Below are 20,953 nucleotides of genomic sequence, written 5' to 3' on the forward strand. Positions count from 1 at the left end.
ACTAACAAAAAGGCAGGAGTTAAGAGCTGGAACTGGCAGAGTTAAAGATGTTACGATTTGCACTGGGTGTGACGAGGGTAGACATGATTAGGAATAAGTATATTAGAGGGTCAGCCCAGGTTGGAAGGTTGGAGACAAAGCCAGAGAGGCAAGATTACGTTGGTTTGGACATGTGCTGAGGAGGGATGCTGAGTATATTGGGGAAAAAGACACGAAGGATGAAGCTACCAGGTAACAGGAAAAGAGGAAGGTCTAAGATAAGGTTTTATGGATGTGGTGAGAGAGGACATGCAGGTGGTTGGTGCGACACAGCAAGATGCAGAGGACAGGAAGAAACGGAAACAAGATGATCCGCTGTGGCGACCCCTAACGGGAACAGCCGAAAGATGAGGATGATAATGGAAGGTTTTGAGAATGCAGCTAGGCAAACCTTCTTAAAATAGTACCAGTAGCAGCAGCCGTGGAAGTATTATTTACAGAGTTAAGCACATTTAAAACCATGAACAGTGACCTACGAAATAGAAGAAACAAAACTACACAAAGCAGATTTTCCTCTCAAGGGAAACTAAAAGATTCCTCACAGTAACATATGAGCCAGACTATTCAGAATTTTAAAAATGAAAGTTGCAGAAGCATAAATCTTTTCATAAGATTGGGAAAAAAGTGTAACATCCTTATCAGAAAAAGGTTTAGATGCCGCGGTGGTGCAGCAGTAGCGCTGTTGCCTCACAGCAAGAGGTTCTCCCATTCGATTTTCAGCTGGAGTGCAGGGAGTGCCTTCTGTGTGGAGTCTGCATGTCCTCCCCGCGATTGGGTGGCGTTCAAAATTCATGCATAAATAGGCATGCCTTTGTTGAAGGTTGAACGTCAAGCTGGCACCTCAGCGTTCGTGAAAATCGACTGCCAATCATTAGCAGACCAGAGTTCCACTGTGGCGACCCCTAAGCCGAAAGACAAAACATTAGAAAAAGGTTTAGAATTAGGAAAATGCTTGGCAGCAGCTGAAGTAACTAAAGCTATAGCAGCTGGGTCAGGTCTGGGACTAATGTATAAAAAACTGAAATACTGAGATGTTTTGTAAATTTTATTGGCTTTCTTAGGGGTAGTGAGTTGGCTGTCAGGGAAATCATAATATCCTCCAATGCTGCCAGCACTGGGAGAATGGGTGAGGGTTCTGAAAATTCCAGTTACAGCAAATCAATATTTTATAATGGACTAAGAAACCTCAGTATTTTCCCACTGAAAACAATAGTTCAATTCTGTAATTAGTCTCAGAGAAAGAGAATCCCTCACGGGGAGAACAAGATACCATACTTTCCTCAGAAAATGAATCGGAAACCTGAGGAGACAATACTGCATTTGTCTCTTCACATTCCCAGACGTATTACACTTCCTGAACTTCTTCATGGAAACAGGAATCACTTTTAATTTAAACAGAAACCAAAGGATCAAGAATCAGCAAAAAACCCTAAGCCAAGCCTAATAAATTTCTGTGTCAGTTTCTCTGAACACAAGTAAAGGCCAAATTAGCTTAGTCTCTTTTTGATGGGAACATTAGGGGAAACAGACCCAGTATTGCTAGCAACAGCTTACCCAGAAATCGACACAACACATTCCCTGCCCCTTCTCCCATTACCACTTCCTTGCCCACTGGCGGGGACCACAACAGCTGCAAAGGAAGTGGCTTACCCCCAGTCTATGGTAACTGTATGGACAACACCAGTGAGATCTGAAGAAAAAGATTAGCAGTCTGAGGAACCAGCCTTTGTTACAGTAGAGTCACCCACCTGTGGCTGGGTATGACTGGAAGGTCTGACTGAGTGATCAATAGTTTGCTCCACGAATAAGCCAAAACATGGTACTCATTTCCCAGAGAAGCTTGGCAGCAATGGTCGGTAAAGAAGGAAAGCAACAAAAAATAACTCCCCCCACAAAAACATAAAAAGAGCACTTTAAACATTTTCCCAGACCCCAAAAAGTAAAATAAACACTGCTTCCCCACTGAAAACACAGTTTTAAACATGTTTTAATAACTTATCACAAAAGTAAAAAAAGCTTGCTCCCATTTAAAACAAAAAAATCACACAGCAGCCAAGAAAAATACCTTTTCCTAGCTTAAAAATAATAATTTGTTTCTCAGAAAACATTAAACAGGCAATGGAACAGCCTTAGCCAACCATCGATCCTCCAAAGCCCACAAAGGACTGCTCTTCTCAGCATCAGGAAAGCTCTACATGATGTGTCTGTGCCAACATTAATACAGATGATCCAATAGCACTAAGATCTTTATCTTAGGCTTTACTAATTTCCTATGATAAAATCCTGTAGATCTTTTAGTCTCTTCTGTTTTGTAGTCTTGTTAAAACAACTACCATACAAAAGTTCATCATGAATACATGATTATACACAACCTCAAGCAAAAAAAAAAAAAAAAAAAGAATGAAATATTTAGGAGCTACTTTTCTGTCAAAAAGGGACTACATGGATGCACTACAAAAGTCATCACTTCCTGCTAAATAACTATTTAAATTGGTGAAATATACAACAAACAGACTGCATACTAAACATATGATTTAAGACCATTTTGTTGAGATCAAGACTTTCACTGAATAGGAAGACATATTAGAATTTCTCTCTCCCTAATATTAAAAATCATACATTTTTCAAGGTGATGTGCCCCCAGCCAAATTAAAACTACTTTGGACAAGGGAAGTAATTTCAACAAGCTGTCCTACATAAAGTTGCTCCAGATGTCTCTGACTGTTAGAAATAATGTTTTTCAATTGCTGCATGAAACAGTCCAGAACTCATAGAAAATAAAGTCAAACAAATGTTTCTGTCAATGTCCACTTTGATTAAGACTTATGGATAATTAGAACAAATAAATTCCATTTATGAGAACACAGTACAGCCCTACTTGACAGTAACATATTGCAGAACATTCCAGCATAAATAGCATATGCAAGCCACAGGCAGAAAGTGATCAGGTAAATCAGCCATCTGATGACAGACTAGGATCTCATCTCATCCTCAAACATTCCAGCATAAATAACATATGAAGGCCACACATGGAAAGTGACCATGTAATCAGCCGTTTGGTTACAGACTAAGATCTCATCAAATCCCTTGATGGCAACATTCCAAAACAGTACATCCCCATGAAGCATTTCTCTTTAAATAAAAGCATCTATATGATCTTTCCTATTATTTACTTATTTTTAATTTTCCTATGGTTGTATATAGTGTGCTCTTACAATGCAATTCTCAGTAGTGTGGCAGTGTAAAGAGTGGCCAGAGTTACAGTGAACACTTTGTTTAGATGCCATTTCTTAAGCTCATGGTTGGACGAAGCAAGACAAACTTCAACAAGTTGTAAAGCAATCAAATCCTTCCATCAACTGGTCCACCAGCTCTCTCTCAAAGAGACAACAAGCCATCAAGTGGAATAACCTACTATTTAACATCTATCAATGACTTCCATCAGTGCATCACAAACGCTAAACTCGTCCAATATGCTAACAACTCTACCATCATTTGCTCTGCCGAATCTCAACCCAAACTCATGAATTTAGCTCAAGATGCCTTCTCCCACACAAAGTCTTGGATGCTGAATAATCACCTAGTTTCTCAGTGCATCTAAATCCAAAATCATGATATTTACTCCATCTAAATATACCAAAATCGACAAGAACTCCTTCTCTATAGTCAGCCATAAACAAGATCCTTATCAAAAACACTCCCCCATGAAAAGCTGCTTGTTGTACTTAGACGACCAATTAAAGTTAGACATTTACCTACAAACTAATCAACAAACCCCTCCAGAAACTCAACTAATCTTAACAACCTGTCACACATTCTATATGATATATTTATATTACCTACCCAGGACTGAATCCTATGGTACTCACTTGTTGTGAAGTTTGATTTGAGTCTCTGCTACTTTCACAGTGTGGGTTCTGTCAGTGAGCCCGTTAGCAACTCATCTTGTGACATAGGGATTTATACCTAGTTTAGTGAGTTTACCTATAATTCCAGAGTGGGGGGATGTGTCAAAAGCCTTGGCGAGATCAAGATAGGCTGTGTGAACCACCCCACCCTCATCTACGGCTTTGGTGACTGCTTCAAAGAAGTCTATCAGGTTTAGGAGACATGATCTGCCTTTTACGAACCCAAACTGGGTTCGGGTGGTCCTGAGTTTGGAGATTACAAATGTCATTGTTTATATGTTCAAGGATACATTCCATAGCCTTGCAGACCAGGCTCATAAGGCTAATGGGGTGGTAGCTTCCGGGGTCCATGGTGGCTCCCCCTTTGTGGACTGGGATAACTGTCGCTGTGCACCATTCAGTGGGCACATAGCCTGAGGTGAGGCTATGATTGAACATGGTACTTGGGGTGCCAGTTCGTTCTGTAGTTAGAACACTGCCTGGGATGTTGTCAGATTCCACAGATGCTGTGTTCTTGGCTTTGGAGTGTGTGGGGTTTTTTTTACCTGTGCAGCCGTGTTTACAGGAACTTTGCATTCTTCCGGTATAGAGATGGGCCCTTTAGGGGATGAGAGGGGAGTAACGATAGCACTGAACCTATCTGCCAGGATTTTGGCAATATCAGTTGGTTCTGTATATTTAGTGACATTGTGCTGTAACTCAGAGCGGATCTGAGTGTTGCCACTGAGATTCTTGACATAGCTATAGAATGCTTTGTGGCTGTCTTTAGAATCAGTGGCGATTTGTTTTCGTAACTAGCTTTGGAGGATTTTATGACGGATCTCAGCTTCTTACTGAGGCTGACCAGGGAGATTCTCCAATCACGGGATTTTACTCTTTTTGCAACAGTTTTTTTTCTTTTTCTTCTGTTGTAGAGTTTATGGCAGGGTACCACCAGATTGACTTCCTTTTTTTGGAGGATAGCATCTTGGTTCCGTTAGGGATTGCACGATCCATGCACTGTGCTTATAAAGTGCATTTGTGTAGGATTCAGCAGTCATGCCTCTATTGTCTGTCAGCATGGGTGTCGTGAAGTTTGCCACTTGTATCTTAAGAAGCGTAAAGTTGGCTTTGGAGAAAACATTTACGGTGATTTCCCTAATGGGGGGGTGGGGGAGGGATGTGGATGTCTACGGTGATTAGCTTGTGGTCGGATCTGACCAACGAGGAACTGACCTCTGGTGTGGAGCACCGGTTGCCCATGTTGGTAATAACCAGGTCTAGGATATTACTGCCTCTGGTGGGGGTGTGGATAAGTTGATCCAAGGCACTGGAATTTATGAATTCCAGAAAACGTTGAGCACAAGAGTTGGTACACGAGTAGTTTTCCCAGTTAATGGTGGGGTAGTTGAAATCGCCCATTATTAGGGTGTTAGGTTGTACCCTAACATTTTCCAGTGCATCAAGAAATGAGGAGTGAGAATCCTGGGTGGAGGATATGTAGCAAGCTACAATTTGGACTGCAGTCTTGCCGTGTTAGTTGCACTTGGATAATCTCGGATGCATTATGCTGAGCAACTAGCCTGGAGGTGTGGATATCCTTAATGAATATGGACACTTCTCCGCCTTTAGTGTTTCGGTCCAGGTTAGGTGGCCGAAAGGTGTGGTATGAATTATAGCCTGGTAATGCAGGGGTACTCTCTGGAGCCTTGAACAGGGTCTCTGTCACTGCACAGACTTCGAGGTTCTCAATTTTAAGGAGTGCCTAGAGTGAGTGCATTTTGAGGTTTAGACTTCTAGCACTGAGTAACAATACCTTCAGATTCTTCTTGCTTGTACCCGTTACAGTGCTGAATTTGTCATTTAAACCTTGCCTAAAAAAAGCACTATAGGGGTGGCAAGAGCCTTAGCCAGTACCCAAAATGCCAGGGGCGACAGGTGCAGGCCATCTCTGGCAAAGCATTGTGGTTTGTCGATCATGTCATCCCAGGCAGACAGATACTGGATCCCCTTAGAATGACACCAGAAGCTTAGCCAATTGTTGAAGACAATCATTTTGTTCTTGTACTGTGGTATCATTCTGGGTGATGGCAGGATGCTACTCAGGGCTAGGGTCAAACCTGCCTGGGCTACAAGATTGGACAGCTCCTCCATGTCCCTTTTCATGTAGTCCAGGGAGGTACATCTCAGGTCATTCACACCAACATGGACAATGACAAGAGTCATATTTGTACTTGTTGTGGAGTGACCTGAGTGCATGAGTTATGTGGCAGATCCTGGCACCCAACGGGCAGCTGACAGTAACTTTCTCCTTGTTTAGCCTGGTGAGTGGAACATCAGTGTGCCTGACTATATAGTCACCTATGACTAGTGTTGGGTATGTTGTTAGTCCTTATGGGCTGTGGTTGAGTGGCACACAGTTTGTGGGCTATGTGTCATTTGGGTTGTGTTGGGGGGTGGAGGTTGCTTGTGTTTCTGCTTTGGAGGTCCCTGTTGCTTGGGCAGGTTTTTACTGAGAGCCTCTGCGAATTAAGGTGTGTTTGTGTGTTTTGGTAGTGTAGGTTTTGTGGGACTATGTGCCTAGTGTGGTGTCGTGCAGGTGTTTACCTTCTCCTCTTGACTGTCTAGTCCAATCTTGGGTGAAGAGAGCTTTGCTTCCAGTTTGGCTATATAAGTGCATCTCTCACAGGTTGTAGTGTTGGGTGGTAGGAGGACAGGGTTGTCTGTGTACATGAGGCAATTGCTGCATTGCCCCAAGATGCCCAGATTCATCAGGTAGACAGGAGAAAACAACGGGAGCTGACCCTTAGACATGCCTGGATAGGTGCTTATTTGTTAAGTACTAGAAACGGTTTTCCTCTAGACAAGTGAGGAAAGGTGAGTGCTGTAGTAATTTGTAGCTTATTTAGTGCTTACAACTAGTTCTGAACAAGTGCTGAGCTCAAAGAAACAGACTTGAGTGCAGAAACTAAAAAACTGGCTAGTTCTAAAACAAAATTAAGCTAGAAGGCTTCCCTCCAACAGAGAAAGGCTTGGGGGCTCAGAAGCCCACAAATAGTCCTGGACACAGCAAATCTGTATCCAGACTAGACTACCCACAGGAAAGGCAAGAAACAAGCTTAGAATTTTTTTTTTTTAAGTGAAGAGAGAGAAAGGAGGAGCAGAAACTAAGTGGATTGGCCTTCTCAAATGTTCTCCCAGTATTGGGTAGAATGAGGTAATGACACTGGGAGGAGTGTCCCAGATCAAATTTACAGTAGGGTCGGGCAACTGCAAAACCACCAGGTATAAGAACAGCATACCAATAGAGAGGGTGGGAAACAAACTGCAGAAATGTTTCTCACAGCAGAAAAGCAGCAGTGAGCCTTTAAAAGGAGCCTCTAGAGAAAGATTTTAACTGCAAACAAGTTATCAGAATCAAACAACCCAAACAGATGCTTAATAAAAGTGGACAATTTCCAGTTAATACCTCACACACAGTGAAACTAGCTAGAAAAGTATACAGTAGACAAACTGCTATAAATAAATGACCATCATGTCACTGTGTTTCTAATATTTATAAAATGTGTATAATGTGTATGCGAATAATTTGCCTTTGTCATTTTGTATCTGATATTTCTTTAAATGTGTATTACTTGCAATTTTTGTTTCATTTTCTATTTGTTATTGTAAAACTATATTTGGAGCTTTTCTCTCGGGCCTCCATTGAAAATGAGCTCAACGTGGCCCAATGGACTTTCCCAGTTAAACTCAAGATAAATTAAAAAAATAAACAAAACACAATATTTTTCAAAAGAATATAAATATATAATATTCCAAATTAGAAAGGTCAGACTTGCTGCTTTAAAACATAATAAATTGCCATTTAGACAGAAGACATGCCTTATTTAGTACAAGTTTCTCAGAAACCCCATTCTCCTAAAACATTAGGAAATAGCACACTACTGCTAAACAGACACTTCCAACAGAGAAAAACCAACTTAATTTTATGCTCTTCTTTCTCCAGATATAAAAGTTACCCAAGTAGTGTATGAATGCAAGTATATAGGAAAGTTGTGTAAAAACTTACCATAACCATACATGTCTTTCTCTTCCATGTTGCAGTATTCTACTAGCGGGTTTACCCTTCTTCCGTTCAGCTTGTCCGGCCAGGTTTCCAAAGCATTTCTAAGTCCCTCTTGGTGCGGACATCTGACATGTAGTAGGCAGGTACGTGGGCCATAAAGGTGACGTCTGTATGCACCAACCCTCAGAACTATAAGTCCCAGACTGAACCAGTCGTGAGGGACACAGCCTGTCCCTGAGCTGGAGAGAGCAAGTGCAAGGTTAAAAAGGGGGAAGGTGGGAGGGAAGGAATACTGCAACATAGGTTGTGGGGTGGCCTGGTAGAAGACTCCAGGATTCCATGCAGGACAGCCCTGGCAAAACCTGCCCTGGCTCTGGATATATGGTCCAATCTGTAGTGTCTGGTGAAGGTGTGTACAGAGGACCAGGTGGCTGCTTCCAGAATGGAGTTGGTGCCCAGGCCTTTGAAAAAGGCACCAGAGGAGGCCATAGCTCTTGTGGAGTGGGCCCTAACATTGCCTGAAAGCATCTTCCCATGGTGTGTGTAGCAAAACGAGATGTCCTTGGCAATCCATGATGAAATGGTCTGTTTGCCTACCTCCTTCCAGAGAGCTCTAGGGTGGAAGAAGACAAACAGCTGGTCTGATTTGCAAAAAGGTTTAGTTTTATGCAAATAGAATCAGAGTTGTCTGTGGACATCTAGGGAATGAAGGATTCTCACCATCTCCCTGAGGGTTAGGGCAAATAGCCTGATTCAAGGAAAGGTCGTTGACCACCCTGGAGGTGAAGGAAGGGTTTACCCTTAGGGTGACCCTGTCCAGATGGAAAACCGGGAAAGGCGAGGTAGCAATAAGGGCTTGAAGCTCTGAGACCCTCCTGGCTGAAGTCAAAACTACTAGGAGGACCATTTTCCATGTGCAAAACTTTGCGTCCTTGTCAGACTGTTCAAAGGGTGGCAAGGTGAGTTTTTCTAGCACATAATTAAGATCCCAGGGAGGAGGGGATGGTTTTCCTGAGAGGTCTGAGGTGCAGAAACCCCTTCAGGAAGAGATTGGCTGGTAATCTGGATGCCAGCGGAGGATCCATAGATAGGCAGGCAGAAATGGCAGACAAGTGTGCTTTTAAAGAGTATGACAAGCCTGTCTTCAAAAGTTCACAAAGGTAGGACAGAATCAGAGGCAAGTCGCTGTCTAGCGGGCTCCATCAGTCTCTTATGACACCAAAAGGAAAAACTTTTCCATTTGGAGAGAGAAGATTTTCTTGTGTTGAGTTTCCTGGCCTCCTGCACGACTGAAGGCACATCCTCACTGTACAAGTGTCTAAAGGGGATCAAAATCCTATCCGCCATGGGAGAGATGCAGAGACTGCCACTGTGGGTGTATCCATGCCCCCTTGTGCTGTGTGAGTAGGTCCACTGAGGGGGGTAACTTGCGGTGATTGTCCTTGGACAGATGAAGAGGGAACCAGTGCTGCCTTGGCCAATAGGGGGACACCAGCAAGATTTTCGGCGAGTCCTGCTGAATTTTCAGTAGGACCCTCTGGATCAGAGGAAAGGAGGTGAAGGCATACAGGAACCTCCCCCTTCCATGACATTGAGAAGAGTATGTTTGCAATGCCTTCGGGTCATGAGTTCAGGAGCATCAGTTCTGGAGTTGCCTGTTTATGGAGGAGGCGAACAGGTCTATCTGAGGAATACCCCACTTGTGGACCAGATCTAGGAACACTTCTCTTGACAGCATCCATTTGTGGTTGTCTGATATGGTTCTGCTTAATGAATCTGCCTGAGAGTTGTGCTGGGACGGGATGTAGGCTGTCTTGAGGAAGATTCCCTAGGAGACTGCCAGATCCCATACCTGTAGAGCTAGTCTGCACAGGAGGTAGGACTTTTGACCCTCCTTGCTTGTTCAGGCACCACAACACTGTGGTGTTGTCTGTGAAGATTATTAAGAGGCCCTGCTGAAGGGAAGGTTGGAAGGCCTGCAGGGCGAGGAGTATTGCTGTCATTGCCCCGAGATTGTTGTGCATTTGTTTGTGTCTGTCTATCCACAAACCTGGCTTGCACTGTTCTTGGGCCCAGAGTTGCCCCCAGCCCAGGTCTGAGGCATCTGTGTGCATGATCTGGGAAGGGTTGGGCATTTGTAGGGGCAGGCCTGGATTCTGGGAAACTTGGGCAAGCCACCATTTTAATTCTTGGTGAAGACAGGGAAGGAGTGGAACCCTGAATTCTAGAGGATGAGTGCTGGGTCCACACCGAGTAGGTGGAGAGCCCAAAAGGCAATGCACAGAACTGCAAGTGAGAAGAGCCTGCTATGAATCTGAGGCATTTCCTGGTGGTAGGCGTTATGGGGATGTGAAGATAGGCCTCCTTTATGTCCAGGGTTACCATGAAAGCCTGAGGGAGAATGAGTAGTAAGAGAGTGGGTAAGATGAGCATTCTGAAGGAGGGAACCTTTAAGAAGAGGTTGAGGTGGGAGAGATCTAGGATGGACATCCATGGTCCCTCCTTTCAGGGCCCCAGAAAAATTCTTGAGTAGAAACCATTCCCTCGAGCAGGGGGGGGACTGATTCTACGATGCCTTGCAGTAGCAGGTTGTTTAAGACCTGGGGTAGGAGGAACCATTGGGATGCGGGAGGGGGAGGGATGAGCAGTCTTGGAGGGGGAGTGATCCAAGTCATACAGTATCCATCCTTCAGGATGGATAAGACCCATTTGTCTGTTATCCGGGACTAGGCAGAGACACAGTGAGAGAGAAGGGTGGATCAGAGGATGGTGGCATGAGGGGAAAGGAAAGGTGGCAGGCAGTCTGACACTGCCTGCCCTGTCTGGAAAGGAAGGCCTCTGTCCATAGGCCTGAGAGATCTTTGGCTGGGCAATTTTGTTTCCTGGGAGGCTTTCTAGACCTGGGGGGGGGGGGCGCTGAAGGCCTTGATGTCTTTCTTATTAATTGTGTTTTAGCTGGGAAGTTTCTCTGAAACTTTGGGATTGGAGAGACAAGGAGGTGCTTGAGGTCATGAAGCTCTTTCCCATTCTGCTGCAGAGACGAACAGACCAGCTACCTTAGCAGCAAAGAGGGCAGAGTGGTCCAAGAGGGCATCTAGGAGCTTGGTTCTGAAATCAACAGGGAGTGGCTGCAGACGTAGCCAGGAATATCTTCTAAGCAAGGATGCTGATGCAGCCGACCTGGCTGAGGCCTCAGCTGCGTAGTATGCACACCTAAGGGAGTGCTTGTTCACTTGTGAGACAAGCCCGAGTAAGGAAAACAAGGATGTTTTGGCACCACAGTCAGGAATGTCGTTAAGCTCTTTGGATGCTTTGCCCAGAAGAGCCAGGGAGTACTTAGCCATGCGAGACTGGTAATTTGTTGCCCTAAAAGCTAGGGTAGCAGAAGTATAAATCTTTTTTCCCCACCTCTCCATGGCTTTGCTGTCATCTGCAGGCAGGACAGTAGTAGTAGGGAGTAGTTTGGATTCCCTGTCTGTAGAAATGGAAATAGTGGCAGGGTCTGCTGAAGGGCACTTGAAAAGCAATTTGTCTGTCAGGGACCATCTATAAATCTGTCTGACCTTCGAGGAGCAGGTGGTTGGGAATCCTGTTTAATGGATGCTGCAGCAAATGCATCTAGGAAAGCAGGTTGGACAGGTGGGATAGGAGAAGAATTTGGTGATTCCATCTGAATTAGATCATAAAATCTTTTTTGTGCCTCAGACATGACTGAGGCATTCCCACTTAAAGTGCTCTCTCATCAGGTTAACAGTGTCTGCAAAGGTTAGGTCTTCCACTGGGGAATCAGGCTCACCAGAGGCATCTTCAGGGGATCCATACCCCAGGGGGGATGAAATATGGGAAGAGTAGGAGAGGGAGCCCTCAGAGGACAGTTCCTCCTCTGCAGGTTGGCTCACAGTCCTTTCAGGTAATGAAGGTTTAGGGCCGAGGAGAGGTGGAGCCACAGGGGTGAGCTCAGAGAAGGGCCCGAGGGCCAAGAAAGCATTGTAGAGACTCTGGCTGAAAGCCTGCCAGTCAGGTAAGGCCTCTGGTGTCGGAGAAATATGTCTGGTCTTTTGTTTTTTCTACGAAGGCCTAGCCAATGTCTGGCTGGTGGTAGGCCTGGAAGGAATCATACGAGTGGCGGAGGCCGGGTCCGAAGCACCCTTCGGAAGTACTGCCCCCTCCCCCCCCCCAGTGTCTAACAAGCACCGGTACATCCTCCCCAGATGTGTCATCCACTCTAGATTGTGCGGCCTCCTGAAAGGTACCCGCTGTATCTGTAGTGGCAGAAGCCTGGTCCTCAGCCAAGCTGATGACGGCTACAGGCTGAGGAGCAGCAGAGGGAGGCACAATGGAAGGCAGCCGCATGGGCTTGGCCCTCTTCCTTGGCGGTTCGGATGGGGCATTGGAGGCAGTTTCCATACCAACAGTTCTCTGTCTAAGGCGCTGTTTCTCAAGGTATAAGTCGAGAGCCTGTAAGCGGCAGAGAAGGGTCTTTGGGATGAACGTTTACAGATGGCAGTTTTTATAATCGTGCTCCCTACCCAGACAAGGGAGAGACTGGTCGTGGGTGTCTATGTGGAATTTGATGACCACAATTGCACTTACTCTTCGGGCATGCTACCCTATACAAAGGACTGAAGAAAGGCCCCAATGGGGTAATTATCTTTAATGCGCAACAGATCCGATGTCCGCAATTAGGAACACCTCTCATACAGCTGGTGGCTGAAAAGTTCTGAGGGCTGGTGCATACAGACATCACCTTTACGGCCCACGTACGTGCCTGCACGTCACACGTCCGACACACCAAGAGGGACTGGAAAATCTTTGAAAACCTGGCCAGACAAGCTGACCGGAAGGGTAAACCCACTAGTAGACTACTGGAATAGAAGGACATCCTATATTCCATTACCTAGGCAATTTTCTATCTCTGGGGTGTATAAATTACACAGAAAGAGGTCTGTGCAAAGATCTGCACACTTGCTTTTATTAAGGCATTGTGGAAGATATGCAAATTCCCCTAAAAGTATATTCCAGCTCAGGTATCATGAACACAAAAGGCACACAGATATTTATAGATTCATAGGTTGGTACTAGGCTATTGGCCGCAAGGCCTATGCAAGCCTAGCCATAACAATTCCCTGGAAATTTTTTCCCACAATATTTACTTCTCTGGGAACCTGTCTAGCAGGGCGACAGACATGATCCCCGGGGTGAATTTCCTATCTCCCATCCAATCATCAAGGTTCCTTTTGAAGAGGGGCCAATGAGGTGCTCTGCTTGACATGCATGGACAGTCTATTCCAGAGTATGGGGAGTCTCTGGGTCAGGAACCTATCCCTCCAGCATGTTTTGTTCATTGTGATGAGGTTCAGATCCCTGGAGCGTGTGGCTCAGAGATTGGGATTTCTTTAAGTGGAGCATGTCCAACAGCTCAGGGTTTGACATGGCCTTGTATGTTAAGCAGAGATCGCCTCTCAGTAGACTATATGCCACAGAGTATAGCTGGAGTTTTTGTTAGACGGTCAGCATATGGCATCTGCTTTAGGCCTGTGATTCTTTTAGTGAGGTATTTCTGTGGCCTTTCCAGCTGTTGCAGATATCTTGAGGTACATACCAAATGGGGCATTATACTCTATAATGGGTCTAATGAGGGATGAGTACAGTGGGACAATGACCTCCTTTTTTCTGGATGAAAAGCCCTTCGTGATGAGGTGTGCCACGTAGAAAGATTTCCTGACTGTTGTGGAGATGTGGTTATCGAAAGTGAGACCACTGTCCACTTGTGTCCCTAAGTCTCTCATCACACTTTCGATGTTTAGTGTCCTGCCACCTATGTGGTAGTTCATAGGTACATGTTTTTTTCCAAAGGGGATGACTATACATTTCTTGGCATTAAGCTTGAGCCCATGGCTCTGGCACCAGGCATCTGTTTCTGTAAGGCCCTTTTGTAGAATATCTACATCATTTGGGATTCAATAATGGCTCCCAGTTTGCAGTCATCTGCAAACTTAGCCAGAATCCCTTAGTGTTGGCCTGTATTTCAGAGAAGTAGATGACAAACAAGAGTGGTCCCAGGACTGAACCCTGAGGTACTCCACTTGTCTGGAGCTGGATTTGGAGTCGGCTACTTTTACAATCTGGGTTCTGTCAGTAAGCCAGTTGGCAACCCATCAAGTGACGTAGGGATTTATGCCCAGCTTAGTACGTTTCTCTATGATTCCAGAGTGGGGGATGGTGTCGAAGGCCTTGGCAAGGTCCAGATAGGCTGTGTGGACCTCCTTACCCTCGTCCACAGCTCTGGAAACTGAATCAAAGAAGTCAATCAGATTCAGGAGACAAGATCTTCACTTCACAAACCCAAACTGGGTGGGGTCCAGTGTCTGGAGGTTGCCAATGTCTTTGTTTATAAGTTCCATGATAATGCGTTCCATGCCCTTGCAGATCAGGCTTGTCAGACTGATGGGGCGGTAGTTCCCAGGATCCAAGGTGGACCCTCCCTTGTGGAGCAGGATAACTGTAGCCGTGCGCCACTCAGTGGGCACGAAGCCTGAGGTGAGGCTATGATTAAACATGACACTTAGGTGGGGTGCCAGTTCAGTTTGTAGTTCATGTAGTACACAACCTGGGATGACATCTGGTCCCATGTTGGTAATGACCATGTCTAGGATATTGGAGCCCCTGGTGGGACAATGGATTAGTTGATCCAGGGCGTTGGAATTTATGAATTCCAAGAACAGTTGGGAAAAGGAGTTGGTACCAGAGTAGTTTTCCCAATTAATGGCAGGGTAGTTGAAATCACCTAGGGTGTTTGGTTGTATCTTAATATTTTCCAGTATGTTTAGGAAGGTGTAGTGAGAATCTTGGGGTATGGTGGGGGATCTGTAGCAAGCTACAATTTGGATTGCAGTCTTACCTAGTGTTAGTTGCACCTGGAGAATTTCAGATGCATTGTGTTGGGCAACTAGCCTGGAGGTATGAATATCCTTGGTGAATATGGACACTCCTTCCACCTTTAGCGTTTCGGTCTTGGTTTTGTGGCTGAAAAGTGTGGTAAGAATTGTAGCCTGGTATTGCAGGGGTGCTCTCTGGAGCCTTGAACCAGGTCTCAGTCATTGCACAGATATCTATGTTCTCCATTTTTAAGAGTGCCTCGAGAGAGTGCATTTTGAGGTTTAGACTTCTAGCACTGAATAGCATTACCTTCAGATTTTGCATGCTTGTATCTGTTACGATGGTGGTTTATCCTTTGAACCTTGCCTAAAAAAGGCACTATAGGGGTGGCAAGAGCTTTAGCCAGTAACCTGAATCCCAGGGGTGACAGGTGCAGACCATCTCTGGCAAAGCATTGTGGTTTGTCGATCATGTCTTCCCAAGCAGACAAATACTGGATCCCCTTTGAATGACACCAGAAGCTTAGCCAATTGTTGAAGTCAATCATTTTGTCCTTATACTGTGGTATCATTCTGGGCGAAGGCAGGATGCTACTCAGGGTTAATAATGCAGTCGAACCAAAAAGCTAGATGTCACCAAATCTGCTCATATTTCAGTATACAGAATGTAACAAAGTTCACATTTAAAAAGTAGAATTTCACATCTTATCAAAAAATGTCTAATTACGCAACCCTGTTAACAGTTTTTAAACAAATTTTTACCTCATCACCGCAGTAGTGGAAAAGTGCTCAACCAGTGCAATGAACCATTAAGTGGAACATTCTGACCATTCCTCACCTGTTTTGCATGTTTTCATCTTCAAACTCTGTCGGGATAAGCTTAAAGTATTTTCCCATCTTCAGCCACAAGTTAGACTTTGGGATCCAGCCATTATGAGCATGAATAGAATGGAACTTAGCTAGCTGTCTAGCAATGAGACTGCAGAAAAACAGCAAGTATGAAAAGTATTAAACCAGTCATCATTCATGTCACACACCTGTTTGCTCTGCTACATTAGTAAATAACAGTACAAAACTGATAGATTTAACCATTAAACATTTTTAAACAGATGGGAAAGACAAAATGTCTGAGACTAAAGGAGAGTATTCATTTACCTGGATAAACCACCTTTTAGTGACTCATGATACAACACGCCCATTTAACAGCTAGCACTAAATGTTAATTGCAGATTCAAGAGTTATTTCCATTTGTCAAGATAATACAAAAAGCAAAATCCCACATAAGGGGCGATTACCCACCCACCTATAAAACGTTGGCTGATGGAAGCACATTTGATTTAATGGGTTTGTTGGGTCACAGCTTGCAGAAAGTTGAGTCAATAAGATGATCCATATATCCCTACACATTCATAAATATTTAAAGGGTGACAGCAATATCAACAGTGCACTTTTTTCAGATTTGACAAAATCTTCATAGAAAATGTTACTTTTTTGTCCATCCTGTAGCCCCTCTGCTGAAATGCAGAAATTCAAGAAATCAATCTTTCCACCACACAAGAATATGGTTATATAACCAAATATATAAACAAAAACTAGAGAGCACAGGCAGAGTGATGCACCAGTGGCTAACTGAACACTCAAGACTGTTAACCTGAAATACCAATAGAAGGAAATTTAAGAAAAGGCAACAATTAAGTCTCTAAAGAAATTACAGTTGTGTACACTTACCATAAATGTAGATGTTAAGAGTGCATTTACTGTTGCAGTCATTACACTTGGATTCTCCTGCTGGCAGGCTACCCTCAGTCGTCCTGAATTCCAAAGTCTAGGTCCGGCGTCAGTTGCCGTCGCCTCTTCCCCGACGTCAGTGTGACAGGGGTATAAAATATGCAGCAGACGCCATTTTCTTCAGTTTTTCTTGCCCAGATGTCAGGTGCCCCCAAAAGGGTAGGCTAAAAATATACCAATAAAACATGCATGCACCGAAATATATTATACCTTCATCTACAAGCAAATACACCACATAGGTTGTATAGATTAGAGAAGTGCAGATAAGTTGCAGCAAAGATATGGGGGATGGTGGATGGGTAACCTGGACTGCAACAGTGAATACACAAACATCTAAGTGTACTCAACTGTACTATGTTCTTCGTGTTTCACTGTTGCAGTCATTACACTTGGGTTGAATCCCAAAGCTATGGTTGGGAGGCTGGAGCTAAATAGCATTAGGAGCAGCTATGAACCCCTGCAGAACTGCAATGGCAAAGCCTGCCCTGGATTTAGAGTAGAGTGGTAAATGATAGCGCTTTGTAAAGGTGTGCACTGAACTCCAGGTAGCAGCCTCTAAAATGTCTTTGGTTGGTACTCCCCTGAGGAAGGCTGCTGAAGTGGCTGCTGCTCTGGTTGAATGTGGCCTAATGCCCTTAGGCACTGGCTTGCCATGTTGTGAATAGCAGAAACGAATGCAGTGGCCTATCCACTTTGAAATGGTCTTTGAGATGGCCTTTCCTTATGATCCTGCAGCATATACTACTAGTAGTTGAACAGAACCAAAGCTTTCAGAAAGACAGAGCAAGTAGAAGCGTAGCCGTCTGTGTATGTGCAAAGAATGCAGAATTCTCTCCCCCTTATTCTATGGGTTTGGGTACACAGACGAATAGTTTGGTTAAGGGCCACACTGGACACCTTGGGCATAAACGTCGGGTTTGTCCTCAGAGAAACCCTGTCTGGATAAAAAATGATAAAAGGTTCCACAGCCATCAGTGCCTGTAGCTCTGAGACTCATCTTGCAGAGGTTATTGCTAGGAACAGAGATGTTTTCCAAGATAAAAACTTTATATTGGCTGTAGCGGCTGACTCAAAAGGAGGCAGGGTGAGTTTTTCCAAGGCATAATTGGGGCCCATGAAGCTATTGGTGATCTCCTTGGAGGCCTTAAGTTTTTGGCTCCTCTGAGGTACTGCCTTAACAAGGTATGAGAAAAGATTGGTGGCCCTGTATTGTAATGTGCCGAAATGGCAGAGGCATGAATTTTAATTGATGAAAAGGATAGGCCTTTGTCCAGCATCTCAGTTAAGTATTGCAAAATCTGAGGAATATTTGGTACTGCTGTGTCAATGCCTTGTGCTTGGTTCCAAGCATAGAATCTCTTCCATTTTCCAGCGTAAGATTTTCTGGTACTAGGCCTTCTGGCCTCCAAAATGACATCCATTACAGCTTTAGTGAGAGGCGCATTTTGTATGACTACATTATCCGCCATGCTGCCAGATATAAGGTCTTTACTTGGCTGTGCAGGATCCGATTGTTTTGTTGGGATAGTAGACGAGTTATTTGAGGCAAGGTCCAAGCCAGGCATTGAGACAGGATTGGATACCAGTACTGGTGGGGCCAGTCTGGGGCAATCAGCATAATCTTTGGCTTCTCTTGTCTGACCTTTAGGAGTAGCTTGGGGAGTTGAGGCAGTGGGGGAAAAGCATATACTGCTAAGCTTTTCCAGCTGAAAGATAGGGCATCCACTTTCCATGCTTGTCTGTGATAAGTCCTTGTGTAGAATCTTTTTAGTTGGTAGTTGCAAGGAGAGGCAAATGGATCTATATCCGGGCATCGATAAGTCCTTGTGCAGAATATTTTTAGTTGGTAGTTGGGAAGAGTGGCAAATGATCTATATCCGGGCATCCCCATTTCCTTGTTATTATGTTGAAGACTTGTGGATTCAATTTCCACTCGTGGGGATCCATGAGGTTTCTGCTTAGTCTGCCAGAGTATTTATCTTTCCTGGCAGGAATTGTGCCTGCAGATGTACTTGGTAAGTCAATGCTGTGTCCCACAAAGTCATGGCTGGTCTGCAAAGGGGATAAGAATGTGCGTCTCCCTGCTTGTTTACATACCACATGACCGTGGTGTTGTCCGTAGTTGTCCTGGATGAAGTAGGTCCTTGAAGGCGGTCAGGGCATTCTGAACAGCTAGCATCTCTTTTTGAGTGATATGTAGATGCATCTGGTTTGCGGACCATGTGCCTTGAATACATCTTCCTGCCATGTGGGCCGCCCAGGCATAATCTGATGCATCCATTGTTAAAGTCTGCCTGGCTAGGGGTAAAGTGAATGGCTGTCCCTTGTTCTGGTGACAAGCCTTAGCCCACCAATCGAACCTCATGTTGCAGGCAGGGAATGAGGGTAATTGTTGTTTCCAGGCTGTGGCAATGTTGAGTCCAAACACTTTTTTGGTACCATTGATGTTTCCTCATATGCAGTCTCGCATATAGAATTAGTAGAATGCAGGATGCCATGAAGCTCAAAGCCTGCAGAATTTTTCTTGCAGATAACTGGGCCTTTGTTGCCAACAGGTTGAAATAGGTAGGTCAGTTGCCTTTGTTTGTCTGGCGTGAGATAAGCCATCTGGGCAGTTGTATTTAAGCTTGCACCCAGGAATATCATCTCTTGAGAGGGTACTAGTTTTGATTTCTTTTCGTTGACTGTGTACCCTAGGCCTGTTAGAAATCTCTTTACAAATGCCAGATGCTGTAGTAGAATGTCCTTGTTCTCTGCTTGAATGAGGCAGTCGTCCAAGTAAGGATATATTTGTATTCCTCTTTGTCTGCAGAATGCTACTACTGGTGCCAGGCACTTTGTGAAGACCCTGGGCGCAGCAGATAAGCCAAAGGGCAGTGCAGAGAATTGGTAGCGCATTGAGCCAGCTTTGAATCTGAGGTATCTTCTGCATGTTTGCCTGAATGGGTCATGCAGGTATGCCTCTTTTAGGTCTAAAGTCACAAGCCAAGCCTTCTTGCCCAGCATGGGCAGAAGTTGCTATACAGTCAACATTTTGAATTTTGGTATATCCAGAAATGTGTTTAGAATAGATAGGTCCAGTATTGGTCTCCAGGTCTTGTCCTTTCTTGGTACCAAGAACAGTCTTGAATAAAATCCTTGTCCCTGCTCTTGCTCTGGTACTTGAATGGCCCTCATGTCCATGAGGGATGAGACTTGCTTTTGTGCCTCTGCCCATTGATGTTTTGGCAGGTCTGGCCAACCATTTGTCCTTGGCAGGGTATGGAAGTGAAACTTGTAGCCTTGTGACACTGTCTAGGACCCATTTGTCCTGGGTTATGTGCCAATTTTGAGAAAAAAGTGCTAGTTTTCCCCCTAAAGGTGCTGCCAGAAGGTAAGTGCTTCGTGCAGGCAGGGAGAAGTCATTGGGACCATTTCCTGTATGGCTGTGATTTGTCTTCTCCACTTTTGGAGGTAGAAGCACCCCATTGTTTAGACCTGTACGAACCTTGGGGCTGGGATCTGCCTCTTGGGTGTCTGTATCTGCCCCTTTGTGACCTGACACTGGAAAGGACCAATTCTTTGTAGGCCAGTGTCTGCTAAATCTTGGAGGCTGAACTTGCAAGAAATCCTTAACCACTTGCATAGATTTAGCTTTGTCCTCCATTTTTTTTTTTTTTTTTTTTTTTAACACCAAACAAGGTATCATGCTGCAATGGGGCATCTAATAATATTTGCTTTGATATGATCAGGCAGATTTTGTTCTTTTAACCAAGCATGCCTCCTGATGACAGAACCCGTAACAGCGGCTCTGCAGGAGGCCTCCAAAGAATCAAAACCACATTGCAAAGAATCAAAACCACATTGCAAAGAATGCTTTCCAACTTGTTCAGCTGCATGCAATAAATCCTGCATTTCTTTGTTTTCTGCACATTCAGAATTTATCAACATTTTCTGTTTAAGCAGTGACATAATATATTGCTGAAATTTGAGCATATGAAACTGACAATTTAAATCCCTTATAGACAAGGTAGCAGAAGTGTAAATCTTTTTTTCCCCATCTGTCTAATGCCCTAGAATCCCGGTCAGAGGTTGTAGGGTTTTTTGCAGCGGAAGCCTTGACCCCTTTGGGACCCTGAGAGATAGTTTCTGGGTCAGCAGCAAGGTTTTTGAAAAGGAATTTGAGAGTCAGGAACACTGTAGTACCTGTCCGGCTTAACAGGAGCTGGAGGTAAGGAGTCAAGGGTCAGACTGGACTCTGAAAATACATCATCAACAATGTCTAACACAGGTGGAATAGCTAGAGGCCTGTGCTG

General features: G+C 44.5%; 1 protein-coding gene across 1 annotated transcript in view; it reads right to left on the minus strand.

Moving 5' to 3' along the window:
• The window catches only part of LOC122815308 (ethanolamine kinase 1-like), a 389,068-nt gene extending 373,222 nt beyond the window's left edge, over window positions 1-15,846 (minus strand). The window contains exon 1 of the mRNA XM_044087691.1: window positions 15,709-15,846. Within this exon, the coding sequence (XP_043943626.1) occupies window positions 15,709-15,767 (59 nt within the window). The 5' untranslated portion in view covers window positions 15,768-15,846. The remainder of the gene's footprint in view (window positions 1-15,708) is intronic.
• Window positions 15,847-20,953: the final 5,107 nt, after the last annotated feature.

The sequence above is a fragment of the Protopterus annectens genome, chromosome 11.part0 (genome assembly GCF_019279795.1).
Source record: "Protopterus annectens isolate FY-2018-M chromosome 11.part0, PAN1.0, whole genome shotgun sequence".
Lineage (NCBI taxonomy): Eukaryota > Metazoa > Chordata > Ceratodontiformes > Protopteridae > Protopterus > Protopterus annectens.